General features: G+C 38.5%; 1 protein-coding gene across 4 annotated transcripts in view; it reads left to right on the forward strand.

The window, feature by feature from the left end:
- LOC104306106 (NEDD4 binding protein 2 like 2) overlaps nt 1-12238 on the forward strand; it is a 39935-nt gene extending 27697 nt beyond the window's left edge. For 3 of the 4 annotated variants that reach the window (XM_054164596.1, XM_054164599.1, XM_054164598.1), the window contains 4 exons: nt 5989-7778; nt 10070-10155; nt 10910-10955; nt 11842-12238. In XM_054164596.1, the coding sequence (XP_054020571.1) occupies nt 5989-7778; nt 10070-10155; nt 10910-10955; nt 11842-12002 (2083 nt within the window). In that variant the 3' untranslated portion in view covers nt 12003-12238. The remainder of the gene's footprint in view (nt 1-5988; nt 7779-10069; nt 10156-10909; nt 10956-11841) is intronic. The other variant, XM_054164597.1, reaches the window with a different exon arrangement.
- Nucleotides 12239-16181: the final 3943 nt, after the last annotated feature.

A 16181-nucleotide genomic window follows, 5' to 3' on the forward strand; every position in this document is an offset into this window, starting at 1 on the left:
TATTAACTAGTGCAGATTTGACTAGTTCCTATTTCTCCAAACTACTTCTCAAAGCAGCATGTTTCTTGTCTGCTGTGGTTCATTTCAATCAGTCTGTCTTCAGGCTTGAGACGTAATAGAACTGATGTCATCAAACTTGGTAAGATGATTCATACTGTACTTCCAGTGCATAACATTAGCATCGGTGTCCATCATATTCTCTTCAAAAGACTAAACACTGACAGAATTTATTGATTCTGTGAGCCTTTGTGGTAAGAAGGCTGATGATAGAGCTGCAATTTCTTCTCCCCTTAAGATAGATTCAGCTCACTTGTAGCATTTCACTTTGTCCTTTCTTTCTGCTTCTTAACCTGCTTTTGAACATTGATCCATACTTAGTAGTGCAAAGCAATGCAATTAAACAAAAGATGGTTTCTCTGTCTGTTAGCATTCATCAGTACCTCTGTTGCTGAGATTTGGTTTTGTTTCTCTTGTTTTTCTTTCCTGGTCAGAATTTTGAATGGTGTCAGGTGAGCTATTTGTGGCCCCAAAGTGAAGTTGAAAGCAGCTTGAGTTGTTTCACTTGTTCAGGAAGTAGATGTTTCATACTGGGCACAAGTATATTCAGTGTGTACAAATGTATGTATCAATCAGTATATTCAGGATTGATTAACATATACTATGACAAAGGAGACAAAATAGGAGATTTTAGGGGGGTTTTTTTCAGTTAGAAAGTATTTATGACTTTCATGAGCCAGGCAGGAAAAACATGACTTGGATCACTTCATTTGAAATTTCTTGTTGAGTGAATTGACTGTCATTTGAAATTGAATTGCTGTTACTAGCACCTCAGGAACTTGAGGGCTTTGGTGGCTTGATTGGCTGGGGTTTTTATTTGGTTCTTTGGTGTTTTACTTTGAAAAGTTAAGTGGTTGCACTTTGCCATGTATTTGTTTAAATGAACAGCTTTTAAAGGTATGCTCTGATTTAGCCTATTGTATGGTAGTCTCTGTGTACTCTCTGTATCAGTGTCTCTTGTTTCTGGACTGTAACAGAGCAGCATGCTGGTGGCTGATTATACATTGCACAGAACTGTATATGGATCCATCCTATAGAAATGATGACCCATTGGAGTAGCTCTTTGAGCGTTGTGACAGAATAATGTTATTTTATGAAGGTGAGTGTTTAAATCTCACTGGCAATCCTGTTGAGAGACAAAAGAATAATAAATACTGAGTTACTTCAGATGGAATCCAATTAGTATGACCTTCAGTGATTTGGAGTGAGGAGCATTGATGGTGAATTTCCTTAGGATGGGCTGTGAGGCAACCTAACATGTTGCTTGCAAAAGTAGTCACCTTACTGTCATAGTTAGACCCTTATTTTACTTATTGCTTTGGTAAGCTGAATCAGCTGAACAACAAAGCAAGCACTTGCTTCCATGTGGTGCTGGCTCAGGCCTGTGTATCTCCCCACAAGGAGGGTTGTAGAGCCAGCAAATGACAGGTAGCAGAAGTGCAAGGGCAGCATCTGTAACAAAGTAGGAAGGGGTGACTAATACTGTTCCTTCAGCAACTATAAAGTGCCAAGTTAGGTGCTCAGCTGTCTAATGGAATTATACCTCTCAGAAAGCCCAGTTACTTGATCATCTAGTACCAAGGTTCCATTTGGTTTTGAGAAACTGGATCTTTATCACTCATTTCTATATTTAAGGCAAGATATGTAATAAAAAAGCTGGTGCTGTGATGGTGCTTTTTATTATTATTATTATTCCTCCAAAATAATGACTTCCATTTCTGTTTCATGCTAAAGTAAAGCTAGATCACAAGGAATTCAGCAATGCCCTTGGACTTGAAGATAGGTGAAGCATATCCCAGTAAATGTCACTATCTGTAAGCAACTCTACTAAAATTTTGATGCTGAAACCCCACTCCAGTGACTTTGGAGATTAATGACAACATATATTTCTGGAAAAGCACATACCTCATTGCTAAGTGACATATAGAATTGCTTTTTAAATTTATTGGTTCCTCCATATTTCATTACAGCAATGACTGCAGCCTTTTTTTTTTTCACATCAAGCAGACATCAGCCTAGATCATAGAAGCAGGGAATATTCTGTAATGATTGAGGGACTGGAGCACATGCCCTGTGAGGAGAGGCTGAGAGTCCTGGGGCTTTATAGTCTGGAAAAGAAAAGACAGAAAGGATTTAATAAATGTTTATCTGAGGGCTGGGTGTCAAGAGGGATGGGACAGGCTCTTTTCCGTTGCACCCTGTGATAGGACAAGGGGTAATGGATATAAACTACAGCACAAGAAGTTCCACCTCAACATAAGGAGGAACTTCTACACTGTGAGAGTCATAGAACACTGGAACAGGTTCCTCAGAGAGGTTGTGGAGTCTCCTTCTCTGGGAGACTTTCAAGACCCATCTGGATGTGTTTCTGTGTCACCTGTGCCAGATTCTATGGTCCTGCTATGGCAGAGGGTTGGACTAGATGGTCTTTGGAGGTCCCTTCCAACCCCTAACATCCTGTGATCTAGGCTGATGTCTGCTTCATAAAAACAAACAAAATTTTAAAAAGCACTCACAAACAAAAACCCCAAACACCGAAAGAAAAGGGTGATGTACCACTGCAAATAACCAGCTCTTACTGGATTTGCTGTTTTCCAGCCAAATGTGACTTCTTTGCACGTTCTGCCTTGGCAGTCATCTGAGTGCATTTGTTTCTCCAGCAAAGAGAGTCATCTGAACACTGACTCTCAGGCAATCTGGACAGTGCTACATCGAGCAGTAGGTTACAACTTGAAGTCACATGTACACAGTTATGGCAAAAAGCTTTTAATATTGTCTAAATGATAGGCTAGGAGTTGTTACAGAAAGGGAATTCCTATTTCAACAAAGTACTGATAGATTTTTTTTTTTTTTCAGGTCTGTTTTTACTTTTTTTTAATGTGTAACATACAGCAAAATTTGAATACTAACTGTTCTTTTACCTTTTTCATGTCTTGTATGTGTTTAAAAATAGCTCACTAGCAAATGCCCCTGTAAAGAAGAGAAGTCTATCTCCATGTTGGTTCTTGAATTTTTTTCAAGTGTTTGTGTGCCATATGGTTTTACAATGAGGAAACCTCCTCAAAAGCCACATAGGTGGGCTGAAAGAGGAGGAAGTAAGCTAAAAATAAAGAACACCAGTAGACAATTTGCTTCATTAAATGCACAAAAACTTAACATGATGCTGTGCCTATCCCAAGCAGGAAATTTGTAGCTGTGCCATCATAGTGAATTAGTGTTTCATTTGGGGAGTATTTTATAAGAATCGTAATTTTCCTGAGAAAGTAAAGAATAATAAATCTTATTATGCTACTTATAGTAGTTCATCCTTTTTATTTAGTCCTTCCTTTAGGAAATCCAAACCTTCAGAAAACTACTTTCACTGAACTGCTATAAAATCTCCGCTGTTTCCAAAGGATAGAAATTACATAGTAGTTTTATTGATTTATGAATTGTTAAGATCATATCCAGGTATGCTAAATCATCAGCATTTGTTATTGTTCTGACATGCAAATTTCAAAGCAATAATAGCTATTAGTTGCTCTGGACTATCCAGGTTCTTCTCCCGTTATTTTGTGGCTATATTTCTGCTGTTCTAAAGCAAATCCTGTCCAGTGTTTTCTTCCCTGTTGCAGAGTTAATGATAAGGAGAGGAAATAAATGTGCTGACCTCCGAGAGGTTTATTTTTTCACTCATTTTTCCAAAGGTGTAGCATCCTAACCTAAGAAAGTTCCTGAAAGCACTGTCGGATGTGTCAGGAGTTAGGCACCAGAAACATGCTTGGATGAGTACTAGAGAAGTTCACTTCCATCTGTGAGAAGTTAGTAGTAGGTAAAAGCATAGTTACAATAATACCAAGACTGAAGAAGTCCATTCCTTTCTGTGCTGACATGGGCAATTTGGTTGTCATTTTTGTGGAGTTGTTAAGGCAGCACAAGGGCCATTAGGTGAAAAACTAACTTTTCCTGGCAATTGGTGCACAGGTCAGGTGGTATATTCCCTGCTCCATTAAAAGCAAATTTTAAAGGGGACATTATTTTCCATTTCACTGGTAAAGAGTTTTATGCTTCTGAAAACTTCAGAGAACTTCCTCTTCTAAAATGCCTTTAAAGTCATTACATTTTATCACCAAAGAAGAAAATTAATGTCAGGATTTATGAAATAGCTGTGATTAGAATATGACTTCTGCAAATCTGGGCTATAGGAATCTCTCCAACTACCATTGAAGATGCTTCACTTTTATCTCATTTAATTCAATAGACAAATAAGATCTATTCAATTCTAACACTTTGTCTGGCACCCCACGTCTCTTTTTGAGGAAAACAAAGGAACATTGCTGAGTAGGAAATGTGAGCAGAATTCAGGGTGGATTTTGTCTTGGCTAACTTCAAGCATCTGTAGTATAGACATATGCACTTAAGCCAGATAGTAATGTACTGAAAATACACTGATTTGGAAAAGGGAAATCCAGTTTTCATTATTTGGGGTGGGGAGGGGGAAGGGGGTGGGTGGGGATAGGAAGTGCCATGTGGACTTAGAATGCCAGTATTTGAAGTAAATCCCATTTCTTAATAGGATGTCTCATCTGAATGCCATTGTAGGGCAATAAAATCTGTGTTTGTTACAAAAAGTTCCTTTTGGGTGTTCATAGTGCTTGTTGCAGCAATATTAAGGCACCAAGACTTTTGAATCCTGATCCAGTCAAGTGACTTTGTGTGTATACTGAGGCCAAGAAGGCTGCTAAGCTGATCCACGCTTAGAGAATTAGGGAGGGTTGCTTTGCAGAGTTTAAATTAGAAAGAATTTATATGAAACTAATGATAATAAATTGAAGAATGAAGAAAGGGTAAGGGATAGGTATCCATAGGTTTTCAGGTTTCCTACTAGTGACTGGCATTCCCTCTGTATAGTGTCACCCCTCCCACCCCACCCCCCCTTTATTTTTTTTCTTTAAAGAATTTCAGAATACAGCACTGAAATCAGTTTGTTACATATGAATAAACAGAAAATAACTAATTCTACCCTGTAATTCTAGCTAATGCTTTGTTTACTTTGGTATGTTAAATACCATCCTGAACAAAAGGCTACACAAAGTGAAGAAATGACAGAAAATGAGCAGATGTTTGATTTGAAGATTTATCAGTCCAATTTAGCTTTGAAAACCTCATGTCTCCCTGAAGATTTGCATAGGGAGGAGTTAGAGTTTCTGGACTAGGTTTTCTTATGTGGGATCATTTCAGGGTTGGCTGGCTGACAGGCTAACATAGAGATTTCAGAGAAGTCACTGTTTGGGCTGCTGTTAAATGGGAGAAATGCAGACCAAACAAACAAAAAAAGGAGAATCAGATGTTCTGAAAAATAATTGTAAAAAACTCTGCAAATGTATTAATTTTTCTGTAGTTTATCATTTTGTTGCTAATAAAATATAATTTTTCCAAATAAGTATGCATCCACACAATATTCTGAGCAGTAAATGTCAGAGCTGCTGTAGTCACTTTACCTCTATATTATTTGCATTTTTGCAAATAGGTTAGTATGTTCTGAATCTGAGTCCACCTTGTCTAAATATAGTATATTCTAAATATAGTATATTAACATTAATGCATCTTAACATATATCCTCCACTTGGTACCTTTTTTTCTCAGCATGAAATTTAACAAAGTTTCAGAATAGCAGGAGGGTCTTTATTACTGAAACATCATTCAGAAAGGCATCCAGAAGCATTTTGTTTGATCTTGTAATGATTTGTGATGCTTTTTGTAAAGCTGTATTAATGAGGCAGCAGTTTCTTCTGAATTGTAAGAGGTATTTTCCTAACCAATAGAAGGTTTCATTTGAGATTTTATCTGTTTAAACAGATGGTCTGTGTTTGATCATCATATTAACATACAGTGCCTGCTCTTCAAGTTGAACACCATTGACTGATTTTTTTTTTTTCCTTTTCCACACAGGGAGAAGATTTTAAAGAAGAGCTCTGAGCACCTGTTGGCAAAAGCAAAGCAGAGAAAAAAGAGAAAAAGAAACAAAAACGTTGAAGACAATCACACAGAAATTATGACTAAAGTGTTAGGTGGAGCAGTTCATCATCCAAGTCCAGGTGATCAGGGCACATCAATGAGTGAAGAGGATGATTTGGAAGAAGAAAATGGCAAAGCATTGTGTACATTCAGTGAAGAGCCGGAGGATCCAGTAAAAGTTTGTGAAGAGCATCCTAATGGTGATGATGAAGGCCTAAAAGAAGCTGCAGTGGTTTCAAGAGAAAGGTTTGTCGTTGCTGTGCCTGAGGTCTCAGAGATGTCAAAGAATGAATTCAAAGAGGAGTTGCCTATAGAAAGGGACAGTGCACTTCTAATAGATGCAAAAGCTTTTTCCGCTGAAAGCCTAACCAAAAATTCATTTCATGATGAGGAAACAAATCAAAGGCACAAAGAAATTCTTAGCAGAAGCAATTTGCTGAAAATAAACAATGATGAAAATTTCATCCCGGAAACAGAAGGCATCTCCGAAGATTATAGCATGCCACTGTTAAGCACAAAAAGCAAGCTGGAATTGTATCAAATTGACTGCAAAACTGACACAGAAGCTAGGCTGTTAAGTTTGAAGGGTGAAGAAAAAGAAATACCTCGATGTTCCATTTCAAACAAACATGATATCGTGCCTGATAATAACACAGAGCACAAAGGTGCATTAAAAGCCAAAGAGAATAACTCTAGTGCCTGGGCTTTTCTTTCAGTTAATTCACTAACTGAGAAATTGCCGCTGGGTTTTGATACACACCTTTCTCTCTTGTCTTGTTCTGGGGATAAATGTGTAGGTGAACAAAGACCCCCCAAATGGAGGAAACCAAAACAGACTCAGATAAACAGTTCAACACAGCTAAACTTCTGTCAGTCAGATGAAGGACTGGTAAAGGAAAACCATCAGGGAACAGTAACCAAAGAGGATAACAATGTAGTAAGCAATGGTCTCTTGACATCTCCAGCTGGTGAAATGCACTGTGATTTCCTTATGAAAACCAGGGTCACCTTCATACAGTGTTTGAATGAAGTGAATGTTCCAAGAAGTGATGCTGGACCAATTATATCAAAGAGGAAAAGATACAGAAGAATTGTCAACTTGGCACCAAAGTTTAATCTACCAAGACAGATTGCTGGTAATACAGAGAGAGAGAAGGAAGTTCCAATAAAGGATGAGTTTGCCCAAAAAAGTGTCTTGGAAGTGGAGCAAAAGAGCTTTCTAAGCAAGGACTGTGGAGAGGAACGTGAACAGGACTGTGCACTGCAGGATTTTTCTTGCAGTGGCACCAAGGGAACCTGTTCCTTGGCCAGCCCACATGCCAATGCTTTGTTACATGATATTTCTTATATTAATTTGGGACAACCTTCCTCTATGCCAAAATATTCCTACAGGGTTTGTGCAGTTTCCACGACAAAGGAGAAGAAAAAACAAGTAGTTGATAAAAGAGAGGATGAAAGTGAACAAATTCCTTCAGAGGCTACAAATAGCCAACCAAATATTTTGTCTTCTGTTAAAGTTGTTTCTGAATATCTAGAAGATTCTAGTATGTTGGCAGGCTGCAGTGAAAATATGCATGAAAGAGATGACCCTGAGCCATCAGAGGCCTCACAACTTGAAGATAATCAAGATTTGAATATGAAATGTAGTTTTCTTGGTCTTCCCTTATCATTAGGATTTGCTTTTCAACTCGTGCAGCTCTTTGGCTCTCCAGGTCTTCCACTGGGTAATATACTTCTTACTACTCCTACAATATCCCAAACTCCCCCAGTACCACAACCAAACAAACCCCAAAACACTCCCCCAAACTCAAAAAACCTCCAACCCCCACCATGATTAAATACTCATTTTTGTTACAGGTACCAATTAATCAAATATTAATCCTTTTTGAAAGGAATCACTGCTGCTTTGGTGATAATTTTATTTTAGTTTTTACCTAAAATCCTATTTGGTCTCTCAAAGATGCCATTAAGTTTGGCCTCATATTTGCAGTCTCTTTAGTAACAAAAACTTCCTATCTTTAAACCCGAAGCATGAAGCTCTTATTAATATTTTAATGCATCCTTCTATGTTGATTACAAAAGGAAATGAAAACATGGTACAAAATGTGTGCTCTTAACTAACGGTTGCATATTTGATTGTATATTCCACCTGGTTAATACAGTAGCATTCCTTTTCCTTTAGTAAAGTTTCCCTGTGTTTTCATGTAGCTTACATACTGTTGAAAATCTTTCCCCAAATCTCATTTAATCTGAAATTGAGTATCAAAACTTACAAGGTGCATTTTCTCATAGTGAATACCTTCTTTATAATGATGCATGATTAGGAAGTGTCACATTGTTGTGTGCTTGCCTTCCAGATCTCCATTGGTTATATTTTTGTACTTCCATTTAAATAATTTTAAGTTAGAGGTATGATGATCAGAGTTGCATGCAGCATCTGTGATTTTCAAATGTACTGCAGTGTAACTGGAGCCAGCAATAAAAAGAGACATTTGTGTCTCCCTAGGAATCACCCTGCTGGAAGATCAGTTCTCCCTGTGCATAAAGTTCTGCAACTCCTTTGCCCAGATTTAGTCAGTGAAGAAAGAATACTTTTGATTTGGCCAACAAATAGGATTAAAAAACACAGACCAGTTTTTCAGCACATAGACCATTACACCTGTTTGTTTCAGTAGAATTTTAAAAGCATGTATTTCAATTTGAAAATTTTAAAATGACAACTGAGAAGCAGCTGTTTGTCTGCCCTGTCTTACCTCAAGATTGCTTGTTTTCACTCTAGAAGTTGATAGCAATGCCACCTGCCAGAAGAGTGATGCATGACACTGCCAGCATTACTTAGCTTGGTCCCCAATGCACCAGCAGTGCTGCTTTATCTAAATCTAGCAACATGCACCAAAGAAGTTGCCATATAGAGCTGAAACAGGGCAGAGAAGCACTTCTGATGTCCTCACCTATTAAATATAAAACATTTTTCTCTTCCAGACTTGGTGAGTCTTTGTGATCTTAAATTTCATCCTCTTAGGAGCTGACCATGACTTGACAACAGGGATCTTCCAGCAAAAAAGTTTTAAAACAGGCATTCAGAGTCACTTAGTAGGCTACTGAACCAAATGTCATTCTTCTCTGAGTCAGTAACAGGTGAAATTCTCTGGTGTTTAGATGAGTTTCCTTTGGAAATAACCTTTAAGACATACAAACCCACATCAGTATTCATCTGAATCCCTGCCAGCTTGTGACTGCTGTTTGTTGGGGCTTTTTCCATCACAATGGTGTATACTTGCCTGCACAAGGCTGGTCGCATTCTCATCTGACTGTAATTTTCCTACAATTTCAGAAGTTCTTGGGGTTTTTTTTTTTGTGGCATGTTATATTTTGAAAGGCTGCTATTTATTCACTTAAGCGTTTGAGCTGTAGTTATTTACAAACCTGGAAATTGCAGTTAATTTCTTTTGAAATTACTTCAGGGGAAATTTTTTTGGTAAGTAAATGTCTTTGCTTATTTATAAAGAAAATATTTAGTTGAGTGACTTGTTTGTATGATTCTCATATGAGTGCAGAATACATTTTAGACTGTTTTCCTACCAAAAATCTGTTTTCAGCTTCTTAAACAGTGTTAGAGTAAAAACATCTTAGAAAGTAGTTTCTTTAGCGGTATTGCACCAGTTCCTATAATTACACATGTTAAAAGTTGTTACTTAAGTTGCACTCTGTTCAATTTATGAGCTGAAAGCTTATTTTGTTTGAGCCTAGTTTCAGGAGATCAGGTGGGGGATATGAAAGTATGTTACAAAGCCTTTGCCTAAAAAAGAAACAAAAATCTCTACTCCTCCCCTTCCCATGCACTGGCCTTAGGTCTAGGAAACCTAAAGCCTGAGTTTGGTGCCGACTCATTTAATTATCTGCTGATTTTGAAAAAATACAGATCTATACTGTGTGCAAAACTGTAATTCAGTGATACAGTTTGGCTATGAAGAGATCTGAACACTCAACTGCAAAAAAATATTTTCTTCTGCAGAATCCTTGTTGCCAGATGATTACATAGTTCCTCTTGACTGGAAAGTTTCAAAGATGATCTATTTACTGTGGAAGACCTCTGTGGAGGTACGAATTTTAGGGGGTTTTGGAAGGCTTTCCAACATTCCAGGTGTAAAGAGGAATTCTTCAGCTCCTAAGCAAGATGATGTGCTTTGCAAGTAAATTTGCTTTGGTTTTTAATACTCACAATAGGGAGATGGATGTTCTTTGTACTCTTTTGAATATTTAATTTGGGTATATATAACCAGTTCCAGGCCATGGCAGGTTTCAGAATCCAACTTCAGAAATACATACCAAGCAGTTGAAGGAGGTAAAATAAGCCCAAAAGCAAAACACAAACCAACATAAAAAACCACACCACCAAAACCCAACAAACCAAAACATTTTCTTTGATACTTGTGTCCCGACCTGGGCTATGTAGCTTGAGTACAACCTAGTATCATCCAGTTGTTTTCCTTCTTCTGGTTTTCTCTTGTCATCTGAACAAATTTCATCCTCCACTACCTGTAGCTTCTTCATGGCTACTTCTACCAAGTTTGTAGCAGAGAAGCCATTCTGATGCCATTCTAATGGCAAATTAATTCTACTTGTCTAGTTAGAAACTGTAAACATACAAGTTACTTTTTTTTCCTGCTGTGGCCCTTGCTTTGTGAAAGTTGTTTTTTATTTAAGGAGCTCTGTAGTATCTGGTAGTGGAAATGAAGATAATCCTGGAAATACAGTGAAATAGTAATTATGAAATAAAGTATGGACCTTGTTCTTTCTGAAAATAATAAATTCTCTTGTCATATACTTATTATCTATACTATTAATATTTTAGGAAAAACAGAAAACAAATGGATTGCAGGATGGAAACACCCTGGCTGGTAAGTGTATGCTGTGATAACAAAACTGCATAAAAGCCTTCTTGTTCAGAAGGTAAAATAGTTAATGCAGAAATGTGTCAGAAGTTTTCAGCACAAATGAATGTAAACAAAGCTCTAGGATGTGATAAATGAGCCTCTGCCTCCAGTGATTGCGTACACAGCATAGCAGAGCTACAGAGGCTGTGAATCATCACTCTGCATTTCCTGATGCAAGTGCTACAATTCCTTGCCTTTTTAAGTTTCCCCTGTGGAGTTAATCCAATATTTAGCACCATTCCAGATCAGAAGGATGTTTACTGTGAAGAAGTCAGTCTTTACACTATATTTTTCTGAAAGTTTGAGCATCTTCAACTTAATTAAATTTAATGATCACTAAAAATTGCCAGCAGAATAGATCACACTTGAGCAGCAAGACGTATCAGGGTCCATGGGAAATGCTGGATTTCTGCATGCATTAATTCCTGCTGTGTGGAGGTTATGGGATAAGGTTCCAATGACTTCATATTGGTTTAGTAGAATTTTGCAAGTTTCATAATATGAGATTACAAATACACAGTAGTAGCTTCCTGGAAGGTGATAGGTTTTGCTGTCTAAAATAGGAGAGGAGTTTCTCTGGTTTTAAAAAGAAAAGGATGCTCTTGGAGAGCTGAGAGTAAGCATAAGAGTAGGAAAGTACACACAGATGCACACAATTTTCCTGTCAGAGACAAACCTGAAAGATTTAGCTTTATTTTTGTAGGCCATTTAGGAGTCAAACCCACAAGTGTTTTGAGGAAATAAAAGCTTGTTCTTGGAATGCTTTATGCTGACATAATATAAATGACACACTACATAAGATAATTTCAGGTGTCTTTGGCTGCAGTTTGTAATTTGTTTATTTTTTTAGATGATATTGTTGATCTCGAAAATCTAAATGAAGATTGCCAAGAGAATGAAGACTCTTCTGAAACACTTCCAGAAATGGAGCTGTTTGGGGGGATGATGGAGGAGAACTCCATGACCTCCACTATCACTGACTGTCCAGATGCTGTGTTTCATCACTCATGACTGTCCGTCTTAAACTCTATGTGAAGGAAAAGGTAATCAGTCACACTTGTGAAAGTGTTTTATTCTTGCATTATATTTGACCAAGCATTTAGATAACAATGGTTGTTATAATTTTTAGTGTGCATTTAGTATCACCCAACTTACTTGAGTAGGATTTTTTTTTTCTCCAAGTTAGACTTGAGGGTTATTTTGGATTGTTTTGTTTAGTCTTTTAAGTCTGAAGGAGAAAAAGAGAAGGCAATCTTTGGTTATTAAACCCATATGATATTTTTTTCTCTGCCAGAAAGGAGTGGTCCAGGATGCCTAAGAGCTGGGCTTTGTTCCCAGTTTGATTACTGTGGCACTCTGTTGTGAGTCATGTCATCTCAGGCCTATTTTCCTCATCTCTTCAGTATGGAGAGCAATGCTGACTCCGTTAAGGCTGTAATTATGAAGAGGATTGTATGAGCAAGAAAACTGTTTCACAAGTCAAGAAAAAGTGACAGTCCTGCTCTACAGCAGAGAACCAGCAGCAGGAGGTTGCAATAGGACTCCATATCTTGAACTGCTAATTTTTTACGAATGTTTTCATTTGGTATGACAAAATGTGCTATGGAGTATTAGAAAGTATGCTACCATGCTCAGACTTGGTTTGTGCATTTGTTCATCTTTTGGGAACTTGGCAAAGTTTCTCCATTTCTTTTATGAGAGGGAGTCCTGGTAGATTGTGATAAGAAGGAAATACTTTCAGATTCAGATGGAAAATGCTAGCTTAACTTCTGTATCATTTTCTATGAGTGGTTCTTTCCAAAGCAGAAAATGGTTTGAAACTGAGGTTAATGGAAATGCAGTAATTTGCACCTTAAGCAAATTGAGACAGAAAAAAAAAAATATGCAGGTCCCAAAGCTTAAATTATTCTCATCCAGATGTCACAGGACCACTGGAATATCATCCACCTGCGGTCTGGCCAGGGCTCTGTGTCACCTGGGGTCCTGTGCCTGACCCGAGCATGAGTTGCTGGCTAGTGGAGCAATCAGAGAGGTGGACATGTGCTGTGTTGGGGTGGTTGTGAAAGCAGAAGTTGACATTTTACAAAATTTCTTAATTTATGCAGTGGAGGTTCGTGACAGGAGGTGGTGGAATAGTTTGATTTGGAATTGAAAGCTCTTTATCTGGAGTTGATTGTATTATATGCATTTTTATATGACTGGTGACAAAAATGACATTACAGGTCATTTGCTGATTGGCCTGTACCACGTGCCAATGCAGGAAGGTGAGGGCCATCAGCTCTGGTCTCACAAGATGCTGTCAGCACAGATTATTAGTAACATCAGGAACATCTGGTGGTGTTATCATCCTTTTACATAATCAAATACTAAAATATTTGTTAAGTAAATAAAAAAGCTATTTTCAGAAAATATTTAGCCATATGCCAGCCACACATGTTTATAAGTTACTACTTTATAATACTGCAAATGTGAATGCTCCATAAGCAAGATTTTTTTTCTTCCCATACTGCCTGGCTGTCTCAGTGTGGATTTGTCGCCTAAGCTACTACCCAGGAGGTCCAGGTTTGTCGAACAGAATGTTTTTATGCTAAAGAAACAAATTGTGAAAGCACCCTGAAGAAAACTGTGATTAACCTAGAAATGGGATTTTTTTTTTTCCCCTTTTCGTGTATTTCAAGAAAGAAAAGACATATGCTAGCAGAGTATCCTCCATATTGTCCATACCTTTATCTGGTTGCTGAATCCAACAAAGCGTCTTTTCCATTAGAACTACTTTATTTGTCTATCTGCCATACTATTCCCAAAATTATTTCAGTTCTTCTCTACTGCTTGTTGTGAGTGTAGCTTAGCAGAGATGCTCCGCAGCCCTGTGTTTGTGAGCTGGCCACTGACTGCTGGCCTGCAATGAAACTTCAGTAAACCCCTGTTTGTTATGTGACATTGCAGTCTAATGCTCTGCTGCACTGGTTTACGTTAGCTCTAGGAATATGGAATTAAAGCAATGCGTGCTTTGCCATGAAAGAAGACTTCCACTCTGCGTTTGGTGTAAAAGAAAGAAGGCATTGCACACTCTTCACAGAAGGTCTTGGTTATGAAGGTCTGAGCTGAGGTGGTATGGTTAAGCTGGAGGTCCCTGCTGGTACTTGAAGCTGATATAACAGTTGATTGCCCCAGTTCTGCCCACATGGCCCCATTCTCCTTGTAGCAGCTTTGACTTGAGAATTCTAAGCTGGTTAGGGCTTTGTGTTGGGAGGAGGAGGCAAGTTAATTAGAGATTTTTTTTAGCTTTTTGGCTTGCCTTTTTTTCTTTTCTTTATTTTTTTTTGGTCTTAATTCAACATCTGAGATGAATCAGGGAAATTCCTACTGGCTGTTTGAGTGAGAGGATGAGACCCTAGAGGTCAGATGGGTTTAGGCTGCTCTGGAGCTGTGGTCTGCTGCCTAAGGCCAAGCTGGTGTGATGGCTCACTGCTGCCAAATGTGGGAAGTGCCCTTCTTCAGCCTTGCCCCAGGTACCAGCTCCAGCATTGCCTGTCTGACATAAAGGCTATAATTTAACTCACTAACCTCACAGGAAACAAATGGGTAGTTTCCTGGTGGGCCGGTGAATTTGGGTGATCTTGTGTAAGGTCCAGCTCAGTGCCAAAGCTGGGAACAAGGAGCAGATGGAGCTGTGTTTCTGGAGGTGTGATGGAGATGATGTGCAGGGCTTCCTGACTGGGTGGCAGCCAACTCTCATACAAGGGACCACATATCATGCAACGCTACCTTCAGGTGAAAGACTGCTTCTAAGGTAAACACATGTTAGAATGTAGGGTTTTGTTTGTTTGTTTAAGTATGTGAAAAGCAGAAAACTTCTCTTAGGGTTTTCAATTGACTATCAGGCACAGGATACTGTGTAATGTAGCCCCTTGGCCAGTCCTCACATGAATATTCAAGTGGTCCTCTGAAGTCTGCATGAGTAAGCACTGTAAAAGGCAGGTAAGTTTGTCTGGTTGGTAGTGTCCCTGATTTTGAGGGATAAGATTGTCTCTTTTCACCACAAATTACTTCTCTTTTAGTTGCTGATCAAAGCAGACTTGCCAAGAATGGTGTCCTGAAGCAGTTACAAAACTGCTCAAGTGAACAACTGCGAATGCTGAAATGGATTTTATTTTATCAAATGGCAGAAAAATGAAAAGAAAATGGAAGCTTAAAAAATAAAAAAGCTTTTAAAAACATAGGAAGTAAATAGCTAATAGTCATCTCAGTCCCTTTACACTAGAAACTAAGCTAAGCATTACTAGCCAACTGGAATTGAATCTGTTAGCCAGATGTGCATCCTTCTTCCCTCATGTTCTGTAAGGGTGTTTTTGTTCAAATGGGAGAGTGAGCAGTGCTCATGTTCCTCTGAAAACAATAGGGTTAATCTCAAGTTGTTGTGAGAGCTCCCTCTTGCAGCATTGGCAGCACATCAGTATTTTTTCAGGAGATTAAGCAAGAGATTCTGTTTTTTTAAAAATGCTGAGATCAGTGAAAACAGCATTCTTCTGGTGTCCAGAAGTTCTCCTTAGACCAAGGCTCACATGTACCAGACGATACAAATGTAGAACAAGAAGACAAAACTTGATATCAGTTTAACATTTATCTATCTGCAAGACTACTGCAAAATAACAGCTGGCATGTTTCTTTTTCAAATGCAGTGGTCAGTAACTCCCTCCAGGAAGACTTCCTCCATGGCAGCAAGGTAGGGCTGTGGTTTTGAAGAGGCAAATCTCTTGATGACATGTGTTACTGCTCCGCCTTTCCCCGGCTGTGCTGTTTCCTTCACTTCCCTTTGCTGGATGCAATGGTTCTGTTGTGGTATTTCAACAGAATCTCTTCTTTTTTCCAGAAACTTCTCACTGGGACTCCACCATGGAAGGACTTCAGTTGGCCACCAAGGATTTCACATGTGACAAGTAGTCTAGAAGAAAGTAACCACTGCAGATTTTGGGTGTGAATCTTTAGCTGTCTTCCTCCTTTTCCCCCCCACAGCCCCCTAATAATAACCGCTCTGTACATGTAATAAAAATGAAAAATGAAGTGACTTTGTTGTGTGGCAAAGGTCATGTTCTGAAGCCCTTTCATCATTTCCTGGTGCTGACGTGGCTGGCACTTTCACCCGCAGGAGGGCATGAGAGAAAATGAAAGCAGAAAGCAAGAGGCGTG

The sequence above is a fragment of the Dryobates pubescens genome, chromosome 10 (genome assembly GCF_014839835.1).
Source record: "Dryobates pubescens isolate bDryPub1 chromosome 10, bDryPub1.pri, whole genome shotgun sequence".
Lineage (NCBI taxonomy): Eukaryota > Metazoa > Chordata > Aves > Piciformes > Picidae > Dryobates > Dryobates pubescens.